Here is a 26,441-nt window from a genome sequence, read left to right as displayed (position 1 = left end):
CATATTGCTCTCTTCAACCCTTCGGGCTACCGCATCACCCAAAACACAGCAACAAACACAAACAAACAAAACAACAGATGCCAAGACGATCGTGACCTTGACCCGTTGTTGGCAGGTTCATTCACCATATTCACACATCTGCCATTTTTCCTCTGACATCACGGTCAGGGAATGGAATTAAATGCTGTTGTAGTATTACTGTGTCCAAGGCTGTGAGTTTTATAAATCTGACAAATCTTACCATATTAAAAGGTAGACAACATATTTGATAATCCATTGTCATCCACTAAACAACACAGGAGTATTCAACTACTGTCTAGCTAACATTTGGAACAACTTCTCCCCATCATACTGTGTAAACTCTATAAATTGGCCATGTTAGCCTTCAACCACTTCTTTGGTAACATCAGCTAGAAAGTGACTGAATGTTTACAGTTGCTTTCATCCATTGGTAGCTAATGGGTTGAGCGTTACAGAGAAAAGTAGCTGCTGTGTGAAAGACGAATGAGGGAAAGCACAAAAAAGGACATCGACTATCTTCCTCTCTGTATCTCCCGATTAAACCCAGCTAACTTTCTCAAACTTTCTAGACCTCAATCCAAGAGTTGGCAGACTTGGCTTGGCCTTCATGTTTTTTGTTTTGTCCTTGACCGAGCCTCGTCGCGGGCTCAGGCCGTCGCTGTGTGACCATGCAGCTCTCTCTGATATTGGTCATTTAGCTAATGGAGGAACAAGCTAACAGGATTAGCACACAGAGCCTCCGAAAGGAGACGGAGGAAGGCATCGAGAGGGGAGACACAGAGGGACACAACATGTCACCCCCATTTTCCAAAGTTATCAGTCGCCTGGGCTCAGGAGCACTCACACACCTGAAAAGTGATTATGCTAATAGCAGGTCTTTGCCAATATTCATAAGTGTTTATAGGTGTTGGAGTGAGTGCTTTGGGAAGACAGAGGCTTGTCAATACAGTGCCTCTTAAGAGTGCCTCAGCCGTAACTGGCGTTAATGTGATTACTACTCTGTTTATGTCATTAGGGTATTCACAGTCAGGGATTGGACAGAGGTGAAGGGTGAATCAGGAGAGGACGGGTGGAGGAAGGCTCTAAGGCACACATTAGAGCTCTTCTTCTGCATTTTCTAAATGCACTGTGTTGTGCATGACTTTCACTTGACTTTAAGGGCCGAGTTGGAAAATAAATACAAGAAAATAGCTAGTATTATTGGCAAGAGGCTTTTTAGGTTTATTTCACTTTAAACCTAAAAAGTATTACCAAAAACTCTGAAAATGTACCGAAATATTCAGTATGAGCTGCGAGTGTGAAAGCAAACACACCATTTTTCGCTCTGACTTTACCCGGAATTTTTCCTGCCAGCCCCCTTTTAGAAATTTCCACATGATGTCAGGTCCAGGAAACTTCACAGTTAGCAAGCGAGCAGGTGTAATGATGTTTATCCCAGCGACCGGTCTGATCGTGTATGTAGTGAAGCTGCTTCATACTATTTCCTGCTTGCTAATATGTTCTTTACCGCTCATTCATTGATGCATCCAGTTACACACATTGAATAACTTTCCTCATTCTGTGTATCCCCACGTCCCCCCTTCTGACAGGGAAAAATTCAAACTGTGAGGTAGATACGTATGTGTACAGGAAACCCAGGAAGATTACAGGGGTAGGCTGACCTGAAATGTTCTTGACATTTTCAGGAGTGCATGTGTGAAAAAGTTTCAACAACTGTTTTATCAGTCTTTACGCTCATTTCTAAAAGTTTAAAAAATATATACCTGATAGAGCAGCTGCCTGCATGGTCTTGACCTTCCTCCTCTATCCCTCTGTTTGTCTGTGTTTTTTTGTGACAGCCACAACTGGGCTCATACACTCACTTCTTTGTCCCGGGCCAGACTGGTTGTGGTGCGCTGAGCCACTGGCCACACACAAAAGGCTTGTTTGACCAACACTTGTTCCTGAGACAAAGCCGGATGCAGGAAATACGGTTTACTGAACAGAATGCCAGCCAGAGAAAAGAACAGGCCTAAATCCTGGCCCTTTTTTTTTTTTTTTTTTTACAAGTCTGATGTGGGCCTGCAATGCTGGCTGGTGTCAGAGTTACACATTACACAAGTGGGAGAAAGTTGACCACTAAGGCACACATTACACATAAAAGTAAGAGGTAGAAAAAGGAGAGAAGGAGAGAGGTAAGAGAGCAAAAGACAGGGGCAGAGAGAAGTAGACTGGGACAATAAGGCTGAGCTGGCATGAACAAGCAAAGAGGGGAGGCAGATCTCCAGATAGAGATGCATGGTGGTCTTTTAGGGGTCTGTGCCCAGTATAAAGTAATCTGCTGGCTGTGGCTTTGTCTCCAGTCAGACTTTCACACTTCTTAGCTTTCCTCTCCCCGTCTCCTGCTCCTGAAAGTTGATAAGAGCAACAGTGGAACTGAAGCATCTGAGCAACTGAGAAACCATTATGGACAGATGGCACCCACACAGGGCCCAGTGAATGCTTGCACCAAACACAATAGACAAATGTGTGTTGGTGTGTGTGTAGAGGGGAAGTCTGTGTTTTTTTTATATGCATGTGCTTCTGCAGGCATGGGTGTTTCTTATTTGTCATGTGTGCTTATTGTAAGCGAGTTACACCATGAGCGTGTCCATGTGTGAATGCATTCAAGCGTGTGTGTGTGTGTGTTTGTGTGTGTGGACAATAGAATGTAATAAGCTTGCTACAATCATTTCAAAATTAGCATCGCTCCACACTGTCTGCTTCCCTGTGTAACCTTACTCCCTTTGATCTTTTCTCGGTTGAACTGTGATTGAACTGACCGTCCACCCACCCGTCCATCAGTCCGTCCGTCTCTCTATCCCTCCATCTTTCCATCTATTCACCGACCCCATCTAAGCCCAGCTGGACAGCTTCGTGCTTGGGTGCGGCTTGGTCCAGCAGACCTTATAATAGCCCGGGCCAGCCGTGTGTCTGATGTAGATCATTATTTGCTCTCTGCTTACCAGCGGCGGTGGGAGGCCGCATGCTGTTGTTTCTCATCCCAGCTCTAATGGTACAGTGAAAAGACCTCTGGGCTTCTAAGCTTAACAAGTCTAATTAAATGGACCATAGCTTATGTAAGCATCCGCAGAGATTATTTATTGAGTTGAGATCTGCTTCACAGGATCAAACCGCCGTCAACAAAAGCCGACGCTCGGTGTAGTAGGTACTAAAAAAGGAGCGGAATCAAAGATGCCAAGTGTCAGTTTAAGCACACATATCCAGGTACATAAGAAGACTTAATCAAGCAGGAGTATTTTTGGACTCGGGCAATATCCCAGATGGGTGAGGAGTCTCTGAGCACTTCAGAGGGGAAATGTGAAAAGAGTTCTGTCAAAGAAAAGATACGTCTCAATAATCTGCAGCTTAAGGGAAGGAGAAGAGAGGAAAATAGGTTGAAGAAGAATATAACAGGGTAAAACAGAATTCACTAAAACACAAAAGCGCAGACATTCTTGCTCTCTTTACTTTTTAAAGACAGGCCGCATCATTCAGATGAGATTGCCTGCTGTCTCTCTGAACAAGAATCATCCCTGTTTGAAGTGCATGGACAAGAAAGCCACCGCAAGACATGAGGCCAGCAGCCCGAGCTTCACTATCTCTGCATAGCTCAGCCTGTGACAGGCGGGCGTCCCTGCAGAAAGGATGGAGGGGGACCAGGGAGGTCGACTAGCTGCACATTTCTGCATAAATCTCCAGATAGATAGCATCAGGAGAAGAGAAACAGGGGAGGGAGGCAGGCAAGCAGCAGAGGATGATAAGGCCCCCGGGGCAGGGCATTCGACACTGTCAAAACTGTTTCGTCTCTGGCTATTGGACGAGTGGAGCGCGTTATGAGCCTGCATACCATTTGCCAGGACGCGATACAGCTTCACCGGAGCATACAGGGCCCTGTATCTGACCTCCCAGCTTTCTCCCTCTTCAGTCTTCACAGACATGCAGGGAGCTGGACAGGAAATTACAACCACAGCATAAAGAAGGACTAACAAGATTTCCAATGAAAATGTTATAATCAAATCTATATCCTATGTTGAAAAGCTTTACAGTAGAATGTAAACTGATGTTAAGCTATTACTAAAAACTAAAATATCCTTCTTGTGAAAACAAACTTCAATAGTCATTTAGACCATGAGTTTTAAATAAAAGCCAATAAAGGCAACAGGAAAGTTTTATATTTCACAAAGCAATGTAGTAGTCAAGTTCTCTAACTTCGAGTCAGAGTCAGCAAATGAAGGATTCGGGCAGAGCCCAAGTCGAGTCCCCATTGCCTGAGTCCAAGTTCAAGTTCTAATTCTCTGGTTTCATCCTTGATAAATATCTGTTAGTCTGAAGTCATCATCATATTCTCTTCTATGCTTCTTTAACAAATATGTTGCATTGTGTTTGTTTGCATTTGCTGAATTTTTTTTGAAAGCATTATGCACCATTCATGGTGCTTCTTTATGAACAAGACGGTCTTATACAAAAAAAATATATAGGAAAAACATTAAAACAGTATTTTTCAATGAATAAGTCTGAGTCCTCCTTTCCATTTTCTGAGTCCCATGCAGTAATTGCTTGAGCTCCAGTCCAAGTCTGAGTATAACTACTACAAAACCACACAGTGATGACTCAAAACAGACTCCAGAACCGTCTGTGTAACATACATATTACACACAATATCACATACAATACTGATTATGTTATATCAATGATGTTTAAGTTTCATAAACAATGACATATCTTTGCTTTTGTTTTGTTTTCTATGATCTGTATCAAAGACCAACACAAAACTAGAACTGTTTTATGTTGTTAAGTGTGAACTTGTGTTTTTTTATAAAAAAGTTCATAAAAAAATACATGCACTAGTAGGAAGCAAGGATACCAGCCATAAATTAGCCATGCATTAATACTACAGTGCCACACACACACACACACACACACACACACACACACACACACACACACACACACACACACACACACACACAAACACACACAGAGACACACACGTGTCAAAAGTAGGGTAAGATAAGAGTAGAGGAAAACTACAATTTAGAAGTAAGATGGCACTTGTGTGCAAACTATATTGAATGAATGACTGCGTTAGAGAGAGGAGGACAAAGATTGAGATATATTGAAGAAAATGGCGAGAGAGAGAGAGAGAAAGAGAGAGAGAGAGAAAGGGAGGAAGTGAAGAAAGGTTCAAGTGGGGAAGTTCACCTGATGTACACACACAAACCTGCAGTCAGGGAATCTCTCAGCCAATGGCAGACAGGCAGGACAGACACACAAACTCTGTCTCACCCACACACACACACACACACACACACACACACACACACTGAGTCTGCCGGTAGCAAACACTCCAGCCTGTCTTGAGGATAGGGTCATTCCCTCTTCCTCATGCTTTCGGTCCCTCATGCAGCCTGCATGCTCCTTTGTTCCTCCTCCTTCCATCACGCTATTTCTTTAACACGCTCTGATGAAAGCACTGAGAGGTTAAAGTAGGTCTTTCTTTCAAAATAGCACACACCTCTTGGATTCTCTACTCTTGGCCTGTAACACACTCACAAATACTTTCTTTAAATCTTTTTTTCTGAACCACAAAGGGGCATTAACTTTGTCTCTAAAACGCCCATGCGTACACCTCCAATCTTCAGTGTTTAGACTCGAGCAGCTCTCCAGAAGTCCATCCATGTGTCCAGAGTCTTATATTCATTTCAAACCCTTGCCTAAGAAGTCCTGTCACTGTAAATATTACTTTTAGTGTGACACAAAAACAGGCAAAAGAAACACTAAAGGGCGCAAAACAGAAAAATGTGTTATCTTGATCTCTGCATTGTGCCACCAAAGGCGACTTTGGGTTTCCAGATACACTTTGTTCATCTATAAAAGACCACCTTCCCTTGCCTTGGTGTTCAACTGGAATAAGGGCACTGCTTGGAAAAATAAAGTTACCGCTATAAGGTCGACCTCAGTTGTTTGTTCTTGAAGATGCTCGCTGAAGCCCCCAGGAGCTCTTAAGCATGGGCCATCCTTTAGACACCAGTGAACAAGGGCTGTTTGAAACATGCAGTTATTTTTCACCCTGTCCTATCACCTCAGGGTGAAAGGACCAGGGCATGTGAGCTCGGGCCAACCATAGCAGCTCGTTATGCATAGGAGCCTCGAGGCATTGTGGAGGGACATGGCACTTTAAAACAAGAGGGCCAGTGTGTTGGAGTGTCCCGTGGCCCGGAGCTGTGGAGGCTGAGGGTTTAACACACGTCCCATCTGCTGTGTGTGACTGTGCACACGGTGGTCGAGTGGTTAAGGAAGCATCAATAGCCAGACTCTTTAGATCGAGGGGTATCTCAGGGTCAGACTAAGTCTGCAAATTCATTTTCCTTGGAAACATAGAAGCTGGAAGTCAAGAAAGATACGCTTGAACAAGTGCTGACCTCAGAACTGAAGTCTGGACGTAAAAATAGATTCTATCACAAGTTTCAATAAGTTGTCGATTTATCATTCATCCTAATTACCCCCTGTCAAATTGAATGCAATGTCCTAACTAGTAAGGTCTAAGACACTGAGTTCCCTGATCGTGTAATAAGGACACGGCCACTCACAATGAGACTTCAGTGCCCCATCCCACCACCATCCATGCAGTCTACCCTCCATTCCCCACTCCATTATTAATTCATTGAGGAGAAAACAGTGCTGGGCCACTTCTCCACTCAGAAGCTTTCCAAATCCTGATTAAAATTGCAAAATGGCCTCCTGTTCATCCCTAATTCAACCCCTTTAGGACATTGTGACAGAAGCAGGAAGAGACATGGCACAGTGAGGAAGTGGTCAGATATCTAAAGTGACCTACAAATGTTTCCTTAAGTGCTCCTCCGCTTAATACAACGACTTGACAATAAATCTGTCCGGACTGCCCTAGAGGCCTGACCCAAACCATGAACACACCTTTATGTCATGTTGATTCGGACAAATGCTCCAAATCAAATGAGTCAAGGTTGTATTGACATTACAGGGCACGATATTCTTTGCAGACGACACACGGCTGAACTGTGCATGCCAAAGAAAAGGCTGTGGGGTTAGGGCAAGGTGAAGGCAGCCAGTTAATACCTACATGTAACGTTTAACATCGATAACAGTCCGAAAGATGGATGTGCCATATGCTTGGCAATAGCTGTCCAAGCTCTCTACACAATACTTCATCTCCGAGGCTTGCCGTACCAGATTCCCTACTACTAATTGAAGACACATGGTCTGATGAGCCACTAAAGCAATGTGAGAGAGGCGGGGAATATGGTGGACAATAAGACCAAGTGAAAGTTAGCGCAGAGTCGTACTTCTCTGTCTTCCAAAATGGGCAAAAAGGTGCATCTATATTAGTGATACTTTAACCTCTGTGGTACTGTAAGCCTTTATAAGAATACTTTGGAATCATGTTCAACACAGCTGTCTTCTGGTTACATCCTGTGCCTACACACACACACACACACACACACACACACACTGTCATTGGCCTGTTAAAAATACAGCATGTGGACCCTTCCGCTTATTCTCCCTAGAGGTGTGTCTGCAACTTGCATAGGTCTTAGCAGTAGCGAGCGTGATATTAATTAAGTTAGCCAACCTGTAGGTTCCTTTGTGCCCAGCTGTAGAGCATAAATCAGGCTTTTAACGAGGCTAGCGCCCTAAGATCTCAAACCGTGCTGGAATGCTACCTGCACAGCCATGCCAAAAATCTGTCTGGGTCTAGGGCTCCTATAGATCACTGTGTTTATAAGGGGGGCTATAGCGACCTACCCTGGGGAGGGAAGGAGGGAGGGCGGAGCAGAGGAGTAGAAAAGGAGGGTGGCAAATGGGGGGGGGGGGGGCAAGAGCTATTTCTATTGGGTCATCAGGTTTAAGTAAACATGTGGGATGTTGGTGTGTAAGTGTGCATGTGTGCATGTGTGCTGCATGCATGCATGGTTTGCACTACAAAAAAAAATCTCTTGTTTTCTTTCAGGAGGAAGTGAGGGGTACCAAGAAAAATGACAAGACAGACAAAAGCAATAAGAGACAGAAAGATAAAGACTTCAGAAAAAAAAGGAGGATGTCAGGAACAGGTTCAAACTTCTCCTGTGGATTTGTAACAGTCGACGTATAATCAGGAATATAGTCACAATAAAGTCCTCCCTTTAAGGTAAAGTAAAAGACGTCTTTGAGAAAGAGTATAATGAGCCTTTAGACCTGAGAACGAGTTGACGAACGAGGCTGTATGTAAAGAAAGCCTGTGTGCTCTGGTGACAGGAGGATTTATTCTCAGACAGCTGCAGGACAGGACACATGCATGTACAGACTGACTGACTGACTTGTTGAGCGGCACACTTGAGTCCACCTTAAAGCCATCGTTTCTGCACACGGTCCATGAACTCAGACATTCCTCAACAGGCAGTGGCAAGACACTTAAACATAAGAGATTAAAGGACATAATGCAAACGCACGTTTACACTCACCAGAATGTATACACATAAAGCATCAGAACATAAGAACATTATGTAAAACTGCACTGTGGTCAATTCTCCTAACTGTTACTTCCAATGCAATGCCTACCCTCCTGGAAAGCTCAACACCTAACCAAGCATATATAAATAAGCCAGTGTGGAAGTGCGGAAATCTAGATTAATGACTGATCAGGGGATGTAAGAGCTGGTTTCTCGTGCAACACTCTGCAGCACCACCTGAGATTTATAGGCCAGATGTTTGTGCCATTGCTTCTCTAACAGACTATAAAACTTCATTTACGGAGGCCGATTGTGGAGTCTCAAAGCGTCGCCAACACGCCAAATTTTTCGCTGTGCTGAAGCAAACGTCAACTAGAAATGATTAAGAAACGTAATTAACAAACAGCTTTTATTATGGATGGATATAGTACTGCACCCCTGCTGGTTTTCTTGTTCTCTCACTCCTTCCTCTCTTTTTCTTTCTCTCTCTCTCTCTCTCTCATGTCACTTCTACAATGACAGCCCTGACAGGAATGTAACTCCACTCCCTGCCAACATGAAGTCAGGTTCTCAAGATCCACCCTGTCATTTTGAGAGGGGGGCTGACAACCCCTGACTGACACAGAGGTCGCGGGGGCATCGACCCCAGCGGACTGCTTGTGTTGCATTCCGAGAATTGAACTTTGTAGGTTTGCACAAGGTCAAACTGTAAAGATCCTATATGCTCATTCCATACATGTCGAGCTTATACGGTTCAGACGTACAGGCAGTACAAAGAGAAAGCTTTGGAGACAACCAGACCGTGCTCTCTTGTACCTTTGACACAGCTCTATGGATATATAAAGACATAAAAAGACATGTTTGCTCTTAAAACACATTGCCTTTATTGCTCTCGTCCGGTTTCATCACCTTTGCCGTGTACAGAGGGGAAGCTGATGAAAAGAGGAATTAAGGGCAGTGAAAGAACAAGGATATTATCTGAAAAGGAAGGGGTGTAGTTGAAGGGTGTCAAGAATGGCATAAAAAGCTGTGGAGAGCAGAAGAAGGGAAAAACAAAAGAGTGGTGGACAGCTTTACACTGCAGCACCCCATTCTAGATTACATTAGTGGCAGCTGCTTCCTTTGTGCGGTTTTATGGCCTGGCCCCAAGAAAAAGCTGCTAAAATTTCATTTAATCTGCTGCAGAAACTCAAGAGTCTGTCAGCCACTCAAACAAGAGCGCCTAAAAGCACCATGCTCTCAGATATCTCAGGCAAAATAACACTAATAATATCTCTCTCTGTGGCCGTACGGGCAGACATTTTGTGTAACCAAAGAGGGCTCGCCTGTACTGCCCGGTGCATGGGAAACTGGCCCGCTCTTCAAGTCCAGGGGCAGGCCCTTAATGGTGGGTGAGAGAGCCAGACAGCGTTGCCCCTTTTACCCTCCTTCTCTTCCTCCTCTTTATCTCCACCTCCTGTTCATCCTTCCAAGTCATTAGCTTATGCTAATCGCTAAAACTACCAAGAGTGACCCCCAATTTCATTTAGTATGCCACTATGCTTAACAGCAGATGACAACGCAGCTGCTATGGCTGATTTATTAAGGTAAGTAATTGTAAAGACTGACCCTATATTCTTTGCTAATTTGCATCAGGAGCCCACACTCTCAGACAAATTGATGAAACACAATCCAATTCTCATACGATTTCATCAAGTCCAAACCCTTCCACACAAATCAACACTTTCTCTCACATGTGTGTCATATTTCTTATAACACTCTGACAAAATCATTTTCAAACGTGCTTTGTAAAAACAATGGATGTCAAAAATTGTAATACTCTTAATGATCGATAATATCAAAAAGCACATATATAGCACTACACATATTCAGTCATATTTTTGACCAAAAGCTGTCCCAAGCCCACAACAGAAAACATCTTTAAATTGAACAAAAAATTAATTTGCAAAGTTGCTAAACATTGCCAGTGTTATTGTGCAATTTGGCAATTGAATAAAGAATTAGCAAAATGCTGTGTGCTGTTACTTGTTGCTGTGATAAATAAACAGTAATCAGTATCATATCTAAGTTTAAAATCCTGGCATCATGACCCTAAAAACAATATTCATATCCTTCAGACTCTGCACAAAGGTTGGGCAAATAACTCCACAAAAGACGGAAACTATATGAAAGTCTACAAGGACCTAAGTCAAAATTAAAAAAAGCCACTACAAAGTGAGAGAGTTGTCATTCAAATATTATCCTTTAGAAACAACCGCTTTATCTCAACTGCCTACTTAATATCCTGCTCTAAAGACCCTGATACGCAAAGGTAAACAGAAGTAGCCCCACAACAGTTTGCTGGACGAGTTAGCCTGACACAGACATGGAGCTTTGACAGCAGCAGTAACTGACACAAAGCAGCTGTACAGGCAGCAGCTTCCGTCTGAGGCTTTTAGTTGACAAAGCAACATGTCCACATACGTCCACATACATTTCATTCTGATAAACTGAGGGGAAGAAGAAGGGGTGGGGGGTCAGGCGAGAGAGCGGTTGTTTTTCCTGTTTGATTTCTCCACTGTAGCTTCAGGCAAGAAGAAGAGGAACAGACGAGGAAGAGATACAAGGGGCCCCTTTCCTTTTGACCTCTCAGATAATAAGATGGCAGGAGTGAGGAAGACTTGGGGGATGGGGGGAGGAAGAGGGAGCAGGGATAGAGATACACGGAGGCTTCTGTCTAAACAGGTTCTCTGCTCCATCAGGGGCAGGACATGGATAACAAAAGTACGCTAGAGACTCTCCATCCCACAGGAGCAGGTTAAACTGGCATGCTGCTCATCCTCTCAGGTTCGGCTTAAGCTAAAGAGATGGACATCATGTGACTGAGAATAATGACTATGAAGTATGGCGACCACTTACATTCACAAGAGCAGAAGGAGTTTTGCTAGCCTTGCACGACAGGCAGGTTTTTCTGTTGCATTTTTGCTCCTTGTTGAGCAAGCTGAATTCTGAAAAACATATTATCATGCTACACCTCTTGAAATACTAGAAGCACGAGAAACTATGGGACTTAAGTTGTTCTCACACATGCACTCCTGACAATTTCTAGCCCCTAAAAAAGTTTTATCTGTCGAAGGGGGGGGGGTCTCAGGAGTCAGGACCAGGTAGAAAGAACACTGCGGTTTTTAACCCCCAGTATTGAGACAAAAAAAGGTTGTCAGGTTGGTCAATAAGAGGTACAATGTGTTTGTAATATGCTGTTCCATTTCATGTCATTGCTTGTTGACTGTTATGCTAAGCTAAGCTTAGCAAACAAATATTTTTGCAAGATATTAGGAATATAATTAAGTTCCTATCTAAATCTGTGCAAGAAAGCAACTTTGTCGGGTATATCACTTTTGGGAGGACAAAAATTGGGAGGACGTTAAACTTGAGTTTCTCAGAAGATGCTTTAAAAGGAGACCTGCAAGTACTGAGAACTATTTCATAAACATAGCAGCTTCGTAGAAAACGACAGGAGCAGAAAATATTCAAAAGAAGCGCGACACACAAATGAGTGCTAATGAAGACATAGCGAGCTGTAGTCGGAGGGGGAGGCGGAAGAGATGGGCGAGGGCAAATTAACCTTTTTAATTGGAGAGTGGTAGTCCTCTTTGGACCCTGCAGTTGGATCCAGAGTGCTGACAGATGATGAGAGGGAAATGGCAGGCCTATTACAGGCAATCTGGCCCTGCGACTTGGCAGACTACCTCAGTACCAGAGCCTGGGGAGAACAGGGCATGTCCAGCATGGAAAGCATTCGCTGCCAGAACGCTCGCTGGCAGAAAAGGGTTCGCCTCAATAAAGGTATAAATAGTGAGTGGTTATCTTGGCCCTTTGAACTACGGGGTAAAGGGTTGTCATAAGGGAGTCTGGTTTCTTGTCTGATAACAGAATACTACCTGGTCAAGAAAAAGGAGAAGGGCTTTGCTATAATGAAAGAGAGAGTGAGAGAGAGAGAGAGAGTGAGAGAGAGAGAACCAGTCAGACAGGTAGAAGAGAGGAGAACAGCCAGGGGGGAAGTAGGCGTGGGGCTGAAAAAAGACACCAAAACATTCTCTCACAATTAGCGTTCATATCACTTTGTACCAATACCAACATGCACACACATTTTCGGACCCAACATATCTGCCCGGTGTTCACCAAGGAGCCAGATGCACGAGAAAGACATCAGAGAGGATAACTTCCTGTCTGTCTGTGTGTCTGGATGCGAGAGCCTTGTTTATGTCTGGGGATACAAGGAAAACAAACATCAAGGTCAGAGAGGCTGGAGTCTGTCCAAGCGATAGATAGCCCCTTCTTAACAGGACTGCGGGCCTGTTTTAATACACGGCTCTGGGGAGATACCAGGATTTAGACAGAGCCTTTAGGCAGGATTTTAGATTGAATATCTGGGCTCTTTAACGCTGAGCTATTTCCTAAACGGAAATGTTAACACCTCACATCTAAAAGACATTTGTGAGTAACCGTAACAAATTATGTAACTGCAAAGGACAAAACAAAACAAAATCCCGGTCTTTAACCATTTCCTACCAGGTCATACGCTTTTTCAGTGACTTCCAAATTGTCCGTCTTATCTGAAATGCAACTTTCTGTGTATCAGTCAGACTCATTTCATGCCACACACTCTCAACAACAAACAACCTTATTCTTCTTCATTGTTTAACTGTCCAGTAGACAGTTGATGTAAACATAATCCTGACGCCTGGTCTTTAATGCTGACCCCATTAGCCAGACATCCATGGGCATCTCTAGGTCATCACGACTCAGACAAAGAAGCACCAGTCCTTACCTCTGTTCTTCCTCCCTTCCCCCTTGTCGGCCTGTCTGTCATCCAATCTCTCAATCCATCACTTCCCACTTTCTCTCTCTCTCTCTTTATTCATGTGTCTTGCATTATATATTCTAATGCATTTTGAACAGGGCAAAGACGACACTGCACATCACATTTAGTCACGTTAGCAGAGAAATCCATAAAGGATACTACGTGGAGATGTTTAACCTCTGAAAAGTTTTTTGTGACCAAGTGGATGCATACAGTACACACATCCACACTTTGGGTCTCACCATCAGCATCCTTTGCCTGCATCACACACACTTTCATATATCTCCTTCACTCTCTCCGTCTTTGTATCTGTCTCTATCCATAACACACACACACACACACACACACACACACACACAACACACAACACACACACACACACACACACACACACACACACACACACACACACACACCAGACACATGGCCGAAGAGAGCAGACTACCATCTGGGAGCAGTGGCCGGCTTTGTCTAGGGGGGTGAAAGCGACAACACCACCCCCCTTTTTAACACACACTCACACACACACATAAAGCATACACACAACCCTCGCAACGGCCCCCATCGCCCTCCCCGTCCAACTGCTCTAAGTGTGAGAGCCCTTCTCATACAATCTGCACATATACATATGCAAATTTGCAGGGGGGCATTATAAAAACAGCCATCATCACACGCACACACACACTGAAGCAAGATATTTAGTTGGCTTAGGCTCCAAAGTAGCCACGCAGGAGTTTTGGAAAAAGAAAAACGTGTTTCTCAGAAATAGAGCAAGTGCTGGAAGGCTGGAAGAAAAGATCACATAAAAAGGGAAGATGAAAAGAAGAACCTTCTTTATAAATAACAAATTAATGTGAGCATGTGTGAAATACATGCAAATGGGATTGCATGCATTTACATGGAGACACATAAACACATGCACCCACAGACACGCAAACATACATTATCCATGTTTGCCCTGCAGCGTATACGTGATGAATTCATACATATAAACTCAACTCCGTCAATTGGCACAAGATGTATCACGACCGTCTTTAGATTTAAAATCACATGTGGGCGTGAGGCCTTCAAAGACAATAACCGTGATGCACCAGGAACTGGATAATTATGGTGCATTTGGACATCCAGCTAATCTAGGTGTGGGCAGGGCTTGGTATAGCCTGAAAGACTTTGTCAAACCTAAGTTTAAAGAATATAACACTGAACACATTTTGAGACACTGAATTCCTTTAATCCTAAATCAACAATTTGGGTTGTTTTTTTTCCACACTAGATTTATTACACAAGCCTGGAAATCTGAGGCATTCAGTGGCAACATTTGTTATTTGACACCTTACAATAGCCTGTCCTAGTTCCAGTCTATACAGGAGGAGAGATGTACACATTTATCATGCGTTGTCATTTCTATATGTGTCCAACTTCAAAGAATCAAAGGAAATGAATAAAATGAAGATATCTGATACTTGTGTGGCTGCATTTGAACTTTTGGTCTCTTCTCAAGGCTCCATATGTCAAAATCAAATCCAACAAGGCCCTGAATGAGGACAGCAAAAGAAAAAGAGAGAGGGGGAGTTGCAGAAAAAAGATAACGATAGAGAGCAAGACACCTGCATGACTTGCTGGAAAGCTGACACCACATCCTACCTACACCCTTTCAGAGCTTCAAACACGAGGTTTCACTCGAGTTTTACACTTTTCAACACACCGCTTTCCTCACCCGAGCTTTTGCTTTTGATCACAATCATGCTTTTTCTCTTTTAATCTGACGTTGTCGACAACTGTAAACATTAAAACCCAGCAAACAAACATGTGTTTTAAGTTGACAGAAAATGACGGCTGCAGCTTTAACACTGACTCCGAGAAGTTCTTGCAGTCCTGCAGCGAGAAAACTCTCAGTTCCTCGAATTCCTTAGATGTTCATGATGTGACGGAGCTTTCTGATCTGCTGTCTCGAGACAGGTTTGTGTGTGTTCGCTGAAAGCATTTGAAGTGGCACATTGAACAGCCTGCTCTCAAAACTCAAGGGACACATCCGAGTCGTAATTAGGAGAGGGGCCGCGTCCATATTTTATGGAAAACAGAGACACAAACACGCTCACGGACAAGATTTCCATTACGGGCACATGTGTACATATATGATAGATGGATTCACGACATATTCATGCACGTAAAGCTGACACAAATAGAAGGTTTCTTGGCCACACAGCTCAACAGTCTATTATGTACATCTTGCATATCAAATTCTGCCTCCCTGTTTTCAGCACTCTCATGTTTGCTGTAATGTTTTCAGCACACAATAGGCGCGCTGGTGTTAAGCTCATGTTGCCTCATCAAGAGGAGAGCACCAACAACAACCAAACACTTTTCCCTCCTCTTCCCACCCTGTTTACGAGCACATCCATTCGCCTCTCACTTTGTTCCCACGCTCCCTCGCTTCTTTTTTCTCTCCTCTGCATTGTCCTGTGCCCTCAGGTTAGAGGTTCTCTCTGTTTCCTCCTCTAAAGACGGGAAAACAGAGGAGGAGGACGAGAGGAGAGACACAGAGAAGAGGGCCTGTCCGACGCCTCTTTCGGGCCTGACTGGCCAACCGGTCTGAACTGGTTCTGACATAGGTGAGCCAGAGACGTGTCCTCTTTCGCTTCCGGACAGAAAAGAACCACAGTGGCATTCCATCCAAAGGTGGCAGGTACCAGGGAAGTGTGCATCCATGCGTGCGTGTGCATGTGCATGTGTGTGTGCGCGCCTGTCTCCCAAGACCTTTGAGGCCTGGACCACTGCCAAGTTCATCTGTTAATGGACAGCTACGAGGAGAGCCACCCCCCCCCCCCCCCCCCCCCCGCTTTTCCTCCGCTCCGTCTCTCTCTCCAGCAGCCATGCCTGCTCACGACCCCCCCTTAACCTCCCCAACCCCCAGTCAGGCCTGCCCAGATACAGACCCTCACTCTCCCTCTCCCTCCTCCTGCACTCCCTTTCTCTCCCTTCCCCTGAAAGCTATATCATTCCCTTTCTCCTCCTCTTTCTCCTCCTCCTCCTCCTCCTCCCCCTCGCTGCCCTCCAACACTCTGTGCTGCTCCTATTCAAGATAAACAGAGTGCTTCAAGTTCAGGGGACACCCTGGGACCCTTTAACAAAGCCATCTATCATGCTGTCTGCCCAAGACTCCTCTGGCCATAGCGGCTCTGCTGTTGCTGCTTCATCTCTCTTCCAGTCTGAATGCATGTGTGTGAGTGTGAACATACACAAGCTGGACATAGACAAACCAGTAAGGCTGCTCACACACAAACTAGGTAGTTGCTATAGCTGATCCAGAGCTGGACAATCTCCCCATTGTGTTGGTGGCCCCTCCTGGCCCCTCCAAGACCAGAGCAAAGACAGACAGCCCCCTCCTCCTCCTCCTCCTCCTCCTCCTCCTCCTCCCTTCTCCTCTCTCCTCTGCCAATGCAGTTCCCCCCACCCCTGTTAAAATGAGACAAACTCATGACATGAAGGCACGCCACAGAGCGAAGAACAGAGCGCACACTCGGGCCACTTACTCTTCACACCTCGGAGACGGACTCCGCTGACCCCTCTCCGGTTCCCCTGAAGTCAAACTGCGGGACGATTAACCAAACTGTCAACAGCTTAATAGTCTGGGAATAAGAGACAGACAGTAGGCCAAGGAGCTGTGTGTAAACACTACGGAGATTATATGAATGATACACAAGAGAGATAGAAAGAAGCCAGCTCCATACATGGGTCCTGCAACATTTATGGGTTCAATTATGAAGGAAGCCTTTTTGGGCATTTTAAAACAGGTCTACTGTATGGAAATGTTCCGTGGAAGGGGTTTCCCCAAGTGATGGGGTTTTACATTCATAATGTCCTGCCCATCAACAATGCTGAAGACGCCACGAGTAGGGAAAGTAAAGACACCCCAGAAGATGCAGAGACTAAACTGGTTTAAAACTTTAACTGAGGGGTGCTGGTAGCCTCACGACGATGTCCCACAGCCTTTTAACAGACGCTATACGTACATGCTGTATGTACTTGTATTTTTAAATGCACATATATTTACATATTCATAGTCTGGCTTCACATCGGTACATATTCCTATGTACATGCTGCTATTTCTTGTTGTACTTGTTGATATATTTTACACTATATCCCTATTTATTCTATATATATTGTTGTTTTTTAATGTACATATTGACATTTGCCTATGTGTTCCTTCCTTATGTCTTACATCTCCATGCTTAGATTTATATCAATATGCTTATATATTATACCTTATGCTCATATCTTTTTTTTTAGACTTACTGTATATTCTGTGTAGGAGCAATTTTACCGCCCACATTTTCCCCTGGAGATTAATAAAGAATTTCTGATTCTTGTTAGGATTCTAGTTCTGAAATAGTCCTCGAAGTGGGTCTCCTGGTTCGACTTTGACCCATGGCACATTGCCACATGTCATCCCTCACTCTCGTATCACAATGTCCTACGCTATCCACTGTTGTATCGCCTACATAAAAACGCATAAAGGCAAAAAGAAATCTTGAAAATGTAAAAAAAAAAAAAAAAAAAAAAACATTGACTGAAGTGAGTGAGCCCATGTGAGAATGCAGCAGGAGAGTTTACCACGAGCGAGTGAGCCAGGGTGATGACGGATACACGTGATCGATATAATATATACTGGCATTCATTTATGAATATTGTATTACAGTCGTTCTACTCTTTTCCAATTACATGTAGCATCGATGCAAATGCAAAAAAAAAACTGTCATGGTGTTGGACTTTTTCACAGTCGCAGCACTCGTCTCGATCTTCTCACAGATTCTGCCTCTCGAAAGAAAGTTTTCCCTTCCTGTACTTGCTCAAGGCTCTCTATGAAAAGTGTCTTGAGATCAAATGTGATTTAACTTTGTGGCAATTTGAGAGGCTGTGATTTTTTTGGTTGATCTGATTGTTGTTGTTTTTTAGCAGCAAGTGTCTTACAAGAAGATATAATTAACTCCTTTTCCAGTAAGGCGTAGAATAACTTTTGCCGGAATATTAACAAGTTGAGGTGCTTGTAGTGAAATGACTACAGAGTTCTTGCTAACAAATGTGATACCACAAGCTCACTTCAGGCATGGGCGAGGGACTAGCACTCACGCCATGGTCACACTAACGCTCACACGCAAGTTCCATCTTTCCCCCTCCTTTCACTCCCTTTCTTCCTCTTCTCTCTTGCTTGTCCTCGTGTCTCTCCAGCACACAGCGGCCCCAAATGCCCAGCAGATGCTATCCTCCACTGCCTGCTTAAGAGGAGGGGACCCAGCCCGCCGGTTTTAGAGCGCTAAATTATCCATTAGATGTTATCAAGTTGTAGCAGGCTGATGCCATTCTGCAAGGAGCCATCAATCTTTCATAAGTCCCAGGCACGGGGAGCGTTGGGATGCACTACAAGAACCGCCCCACCACTCCCGGCACACCAACCAACTCCATTCCACTCAACCAACTGCACGCAAACTTGGACATGTACACACAGTCAGGCGGACATCCAGGCACACAGTCAACAAATACACATGCTGACATAAATGCAGCCAGGTACACGCTCTTGCACTCAAGCTCAGCAGAAACATACTTGTTTAGGGAACATCCAGTTCTACATTCTCTTGCATTGTCTCTTTCATTTCCCTCTGGCTCACCTCTCTAAACAAAACTAACATTTCGGGCAAAGCATCAAAATTTACGCTGCTTAAAATGTGTTTCCCTGCCTCCCCCACCACCTTCCCTTGCACGCGCTCCCCTTTTTTTCCCCCTCCTTTCCTCCTCCTCCCTTCTCTGCTTCTTGCCGTGGCCTGGCAGGCAGGCAGGGGCAGACATGTTCAGAATGCGCTCCGGTAATGGGCTAATCAAAAATGCAAAACAATTGGCAATTACCGCGCGGGGCCCTAATGGTCATTAGAATTTACAACAAGGTAATGAACTGAGAGTCAGCTCGGCCCATGCATATTCATAAAGCAATCAGGCCTTTGAAGATTAAAGAAGCGCTTCAAATTTAAATGAGGGCGCCAGCATGTTATCAGTGAGATTCAGCCTGCAAAAGTAAAGGGTGCCTGGGACAGCAGTGTGCGTTTGTGAGTGTGTATGAATGTGTTTGTGTGTGTGCGATGAGGGTTGGGGGTCAGTTTGGCGTGGGGGATGGAGTGGAAGTGTAAGTATGTGTGTGTGCATGCATCCTTGCATAAATGATGAAGGTGTGTGTTGTTTGCTGGAAGTGCTAAGCCTACTCAGCCTGCATGCTTCTGTGCAGAGAACACCAATACAACTAAATAGCCTAAAGTGATTCTAATAACCAAATTAACACTCTCTTAAAATATAAATGAGGCCCATATCTTCTGATCATCGTTTCAAGACGTGGGATTTGAATCTAAGATCAAATGTACAGCTAACTTCAGCTATTAGGAGGCAATGAGCTTTTGAACACAGTTCCCCCCTGAGGACAACAGCAACCTATTAGTATACATTTATTTTAAAAAAGAAGCTGCGGCAGACAAGTTGCACGAGCGAGCACATGCTAAAGCCTTCTTCGACTTTCCTCGCACACACAAACTGCTAGTTTTCACAAAGCGTCAGACACAGGGCCCCTCTCTGTCCTCTATCTCTGTGCTTGAGATAAGGCTGGCGAGACAGCTGTAGAGGACCACCCACCCCACATACAAAAGGTGCAAATAGACTCGCACACACCAAAAAGGACCTCATGCACAGTCTGACGGGCCGAGCCCAGCACTGGGACCTGCAAGGGGACAGATAGTAGAGTAAGGAACACTAAAGAGACAGATAAGTGACCTGGATCAATGGGTTCAGACGAGCATGACGTCCTCAGTGTTATCACCATGAGCGCGAGGAAGTCAAAGCAATAGTTCTCATCTAAACACTACGCACACAACAAGGGCAGCATATGTTGACCTGATATATTTAATAGTGATACTGAAATTGCAATACGAACCCTCCATCACATAAAACCTGGATCTAAGTCATGACCTAAACAACAATGGGATTCTGTAGACTTTTATATTTAAGAATAAATAGGAAACAAAGTAGTGTGTTCAAATCTCTTCTCCGTATCAGAACCAAAGCTAACTTGCCCACATCCTAAAATATCACGTCTGTTCTTTTGCTTCCTCATCTGCCACTTCCTGAGCTACAGCTGTATCAAAGACACTTTTTCTTCTCTGTTTCAGTTTCTGTCTAAAAATAAAGTCATTAACCTGCAGGTGGTGAAGCCGGCGGCTGGTGTGACAGGCCCTGACGCTGTCAGACAACCCCTGACCCCGTGATGTGACTGCCTGCCACGCTATTGACAGGACAGCGGCAGGACACGCTTATTTCTGAGGCTACTTTTTCAACCTGTGCGACGTGGCTGTGGACAAACAAGGTTGTTTCTGTCGTATTGCTTCCTTTGACAGCAAGAGGAGGGGATGGAAGTAGGCGGCAAACGTGTACATGTGTGCGATTGTGTGTGTGTGTGTGTGTGTGTGTGTGTGTGTGTGTGTGTGTGTGTGTGTGTGTGTGTGTGTGTGTGTGTGTGTGTGTGTATGTCTTCTGGCTTGCAGTGCAGCCGTATCTGGGAGAGTGAGAATGAGCTCCAGAGTGGATGTTGGAAGCCTTTAAGAGGTGCAGACACGCTAATGTAGCCAAAACTTGAAGTTTCCAGTCCCACGAGACAAACTACTGGAGCGATGTGTGGAGAAAGAGCTGGAGCGAGGGACGGCGATAGAAAATGAATGGGGGAGAGAGAGCGAGAGAGAGAGGGAAAACGTAAGGGAGGGGGCTGAAATAAGTATCATATGTTTCTGACAGATCTCATCAACTCACAACCCATCATGGGGCCTCTGCCACAACACATTTATTACGGACAAAACACAGGTTCACAGGAGGGGGTTAACACTGTGCATGTGTGTGTATTTCTGTGTCTATATCTGAGGAGGGTGAAGGCGCGGGGGGGGGGGGGGGATTGCTGTGTTCATAAAACAGGTGTGTGTCTGTGTACATTTGTGGGTGTGTAAGCACTCCTTTTGTGAGCATGTTGGTGTGTGTCCGTGTGTGTGTGTGTGTGTGAGCATACTTGAACTAGCCTCCACCTGAATGTGCCCGAGGCTGTGGTACCAGGGTGGTTAGAAGACAAACAGAGACACAGGAAGCTCAGGCTGCAGCCCTGAGGATAGCACACTCACACACACACACACACACACACACACACCTATCGTTAAGTACACACACACATTTGGGGCTGTCAGTTGAAGCACTCGCCTCACCATAAGTCCTGCTTCCTAAAGCCACAAAACATTACTTTGGCATACAGCTACACCTCTTCTACCTTCCTCTTAAGACACACACACACAGAGAAACACACTCAAACACACATAAAGGCCCAGCCCGTCCCTCAGGCATTGCACTGTGTGCCAAGTCTGGCCTGGCATGGTCCACAGAGGGGTGTCCTCCTGCAAGGCTTGCCAAGTCAAAGACCCTTTCATGTTCAGCCTGCACGCCCAGAGTAGTAAAGCTTTAACAAACAGCCCGACACACACACACACACACACACACACACACACACACACACACTCACACTCAAACACACACCAACACACACAGAAAGCTATAAACAGTTTAAGTGGTCAAAACCACACACATCCACACATATGCACATACATTAGTTTAACACTGCATCCACACAGGAGATGTAAACATCCACTAGACTTCAGCACTTGAATGCAGCCGCAGCCCCTCACACTCAATCCAACAACAAAGGCTGACAGATTTCCACTGACAACGTTTGCGGGTGTTTAGAGCTCGGCTTCAGAATATAAAAATGTCCTCTATGAAAAATTTATTCTAAAACCATTCCTTTTCACCTTCATTAAAACTTAGTGTAGCCCACATCCAGAAATAGGACCACTTTTTATCCGAGCCCTGAGCAACTGTACGATCAAATTAGAGTCAGATTTACAGACAATGGGGTGCTTATTGTGAAATATTAGCCAGTGCATAATAATTACAATAGCATGCATCTGTGCCTTTTCAGTATCAATTAAAGTGATCACCGGAACAAAAGCACACATTGCATGTGAACTTGCAAAAGCATCCCATATGCACACAAGCACACACGCTGTCCACAGAAGAAAAAAAAGATATCAAGGATCCTCTCGCCCCCCTAACACACACACACACACACACACACACACACACACACTCTCTCTCTCAATGAACTGCCCAGCCCCCCAGCTCTGCCTGACAGATATACCCAGTGTGTATACATGTGTGCTTATGAGGGGGGTGTGGGGCTGGTGGTTTGGAGAAAGGTGGCACAGTGCCAATACGGAGCCGGCTAAATACCTTTGTCTCCACAACACACACAGGGACAAACAGGACGGGCAAGCTGCTGCGGGAAGACACGCTGAAGCCACAGAGAGGTGTTAAAAGAAAAACCGCTCTACTGTAAGAATGTTTTCCTCCTCATAGAGAAAAAAGGGGAAAGGTGGCCACCATAATTAACTCAGTATCGATTGAGAGTCCAGGTTACAATAGAGGCAGTGTGCTGGAAAGAGGCAGAAGTGTGAGGTGGTGGTCGATCGGAGCGACTACAATGGCCTCATTAACACACATGGCTACACTGGTGAGAATGCAAGAGGTGCTAATGCCGGGCTGGATGAATACAGGCTGCAGTACAAGCACAAGAACGTGCTTCCACAGTCATTAAGTGATGTGAAGAGAGACAATTTGTAAAAATACTCATTATGGTTTATAGGATGTGAAAAAGCTTGAGGTCTGGTTGTGCACTCTGGATCATAACAAGGAAGAGCATCCCCAGCAAGCTCCAATTACTCCAAACAATCACATCAAACAATTGATGACAACATAAATAAAACTATGAATCAACTTCATCATCAATCTGTTTATTACTGATTATATCCTGTGGTAGAATCTCAGTTTTACACTCCACTGCAGTCGCTTATTTAGTGTGAGAAACTGTCATCTGCTTTTTTTTTTCTGGGCCATCCATAATCTGGAGACAAGCTACGTGGCCCTATGCATATCTTAAATTGTTTATCATGCAAATGATGGCACGCAGACTGCTCTGCCCTCGTCTAACGGCCCACAGCTCCAGACTGCAGACCCCGGCCCCAGCTGCAGCCACGAGGATCCCAGACGGCCTCAGCTGTCCCAAAGACGGAGGCCGAGAGGCACACAGCTTCATCTCCAGCTCACAAAACTGCCCCCGCTGCCCCCCGGCTCCAAGTTCAACCACGCTGGGGTGTCAGCTCCTTTATGGCTGCAGCTTTTCTAAACCCATGTATATCTGAGGTCCAGAAATCCATCAGCGTCAAATGACATTTCAGGAGGAGGGTGGGGAGCAGAGGGGTCAAATTCATTTGAGTATATGGAGAATCTTTAAGGGTGTAACGTATAGTACACTCCTCTGGAATAAACTGGACATAAACCAGTTAGGCAGAGATACACGGTGTACGAACAGTATGTATCAAGATGCCTCATCTCAGTGTCAGCTTCTAACTGAGCAGGGTGAGAGAACATGGCAGCTAGCATATGTGCTATGGGGTGGCGCGCTGGCACTGCCAGCCTGAATCCATCAATCTTTCACCCAGAAAACAGAGGTGGGGGGAGTCTGGCGTGTATGCACATGTGACTGATGTTTTAGCTTTAATGCGATGAGGCTGCGATCAATGTTTTTTTTGCAGGTTTATTCTTTTTCTTCTGTAATCTTGACCTCAGACACTCCCCTCCCAGGTTGAGAAAAAAACATCCACAACCAGATCTTTCTCTATATTATAACACAGAGCCCAAACCCCCACTGTTAGACAATGCCAAGAGTCATGAGCCATCTAAAAAAAGCTAAGCTCACAATGCTAGTGACCTTATGTTGTCATGTGAACTCCACTGCATGATGATCTAAATGAGCAAAGAAAAGCATGTTCGAACAGCTGACATGGCCAGGAGGCATACTGGACTAAATGTGTGAGTGTGTCTGTGTGTGTGCTTGTGAGTGCATGTGTGAGTGTGTTTGTTTGTGAGAAAGCTTATGCCTATTTGCAATTGTGTGTGTGTGTGTGTGTGTGTGTGTGTGTGTGTGTGCTCATACACGGGCAGATGTTTGAAAAATTGCACACTAATGAACAGTGGTCATTCTGTGTGATTGAGAGGCTGACGAGCTAACAACAGATAACAGTCGTCCCTTTACAACGCCATCTGCAAAGCAGCAGCGCTGACTAATGCAGTACAGTAGCTCACATTATCTAGTACTATTATTCCTGTACTTATCCTCAATTGGCTCCAAATTAAATCAAAACTGCACAGACAATCAGCCTGATCTGGCTCGCTATCAATTCTGCTAAAAGGGATGAATAACGACAAAAAAAGGCAGGTCAAAATCAAACCCCACTCTGTAGAGGCAGTCATGAGGGATGCACGCTTGTTTGCACGGCGACTCGTGTTTTCACTACGGCCTCATTCAGCCCCAATGACAAACAACAAACCAGCCGCCTTAAGAAGTCCTTAATTACTCGAATCAAGAAAAGCACTGACAATTAGTGGCTGTAGGCTTCCTCAAATAAACGCTTCTTCCTTGACAGTTCGGCATAATTACATTCTTTTCTATCTCTTTTAGCTTTAGCATCAGAGTGATGCTCCACAGGCGCATATTTGAGGGAAGGATAGATATGGCAGCGTAATAAGCCAGGGAGGGATGGAGATACATCTCTCAGCACCACATGAGAGAGAATGTGGAGGCCACACGGTCCGAGCACATCTGTGATGCAGCAACAAAACCAAAAGAAGCACATCTTTCTTTTTTTTTTTTCTCCCTCTCTCACTCTTTCATGATCTGTTTCTTTGTCTGTCTCTGTGCGAGTGTCTTTTCTTACTCTCTGCAAATGTTTCCGCTTCTCAGAACCCTTTTCAGGACGACTGTTCTTCATGTGGTCGAGGGAGATTCACAGCTCCTAAATGCAGTGGCAGATCATTCACACTGTGTGTTTTTTTTTTTTAAGGAAGGAATCATCCTCACTACCCAAAGCAAAACCAAATAAATCCGAGAAAGTGTTTTCTTTTACCTCAACTCTCTATGACCCTCAGAAAGTGTGACCTACTGCACACCTTTAGACCTCAAATCACATTTTTCCCGTTCTCATTTGTGTACCTTTGAGTGGCAGCCATTTTAAGCTCCCTCTGTGTGTTTACCTGTGATATTCTCCTGCTTAGGGATTATTCCTTGCAAGGGTGCAGATAAACAATCCTCATCCTGCGGCGACACCTGAATTGCCACTTCCACAGGGTGATACACCCTCCGGGGGTGCTGATGGTGGGTCTGCGAGTGCGAGGAGGATGTAGAGAGGGGTGAGGCAAGCGGGGAGGAGGGCGGCCTGTCTAGAGGTTTGTCCGTGCAGAGGCTCCCGTGGCACTGCCTCCGTTTGTGTTCGATGAACAGCAGGATGTCGGCCAGGGGGAAGCGGGAGTGACACTGGCCACAGGTGAGAAGGTCCTGGTCCCCTTTGAGGGGCTCACCCTCATCCACGCCCAGCCTGGTGGAGTCCTGAAAGTCTTCTTCCGGTAAAATGCCTGACAGCGGCTCAGCTGGAAGGAAAGACAAGAGAGAGGATCGTGAGATGTGGTTCAGTGAGAGGTAGTGATTCTGGGTGAGCTGGTAAACAGATGTGTCAGTGGAGGCAACAGAGAAGCAGTGAGTTGTGTTATGAGTCTCACTCATGCAAAATCTATAGAGACACATACAGGAAAAAGATTTGAGGTGTAAATTGTTCATGTTGCAAAGTTTAGTAGGCGAACAAAAGAAAGAAAGAAAGAAAGAAAGAAAGAGCTCACAGACTTCGATAAGGACTGACATGTTCAGCTCACAGGCAGCAGCCAAACGATTAAGTTGCTTGACCCTCTTTATTGTGCTGCCAATCTCACTTTTTTAATGAACCTAACACCTCTGAGAATCAAAAAATAGATTCTAATTTGAGTTCAAGATGATTGGACCCCATTTCGTTAAAAGTGCTGGGATCTCGTGAACCAAGGTTAGACATTGAGGGGTTGGATGTGGAGTAGGTCCCTGA

At 44.8% G+C, this 26,441-nt stretch overlaps 1 protein-coding gene across 1 annotated transcript in view; it reads right to left on the bottom strand.

The window, feature by feature from the left end:
- Positions 1 to 26,441, bottom strand: part of LOC132984383 (B-cell lymphoma/leukemia 11A-like) — a 37,929-nt gene that overhangs the window by 8,834 nt on the left and 2,654 nt on the right. Inside the window, exon 2 of the mRNA XM_061051209.1 lies at positions 25,567 to 25,959. Coding sequence (XP_060907192.1) covers positions 25,567 to 25,959 — 393 coding nt within the window. The remainder of the gene's footprint in view (positions 1 to 25,566; positions 25,960 to 26,441) is intronic.

Source organism: Labrus mixtus, chromosome 2 (assembly GCF_963584025.1).
Source record: "Labrus mixtus chromosome 2, fLabMix1.1, whole genome shotgun sequence".
NCBI lineage: Eukaryota > Metazoa > Chordata > Actinopteri > Labriformes > Labridae > Labrus > Labrus mixtus.
This window is presented reverse-complemented; position numbering and strand designations above follow the sequence as displayed.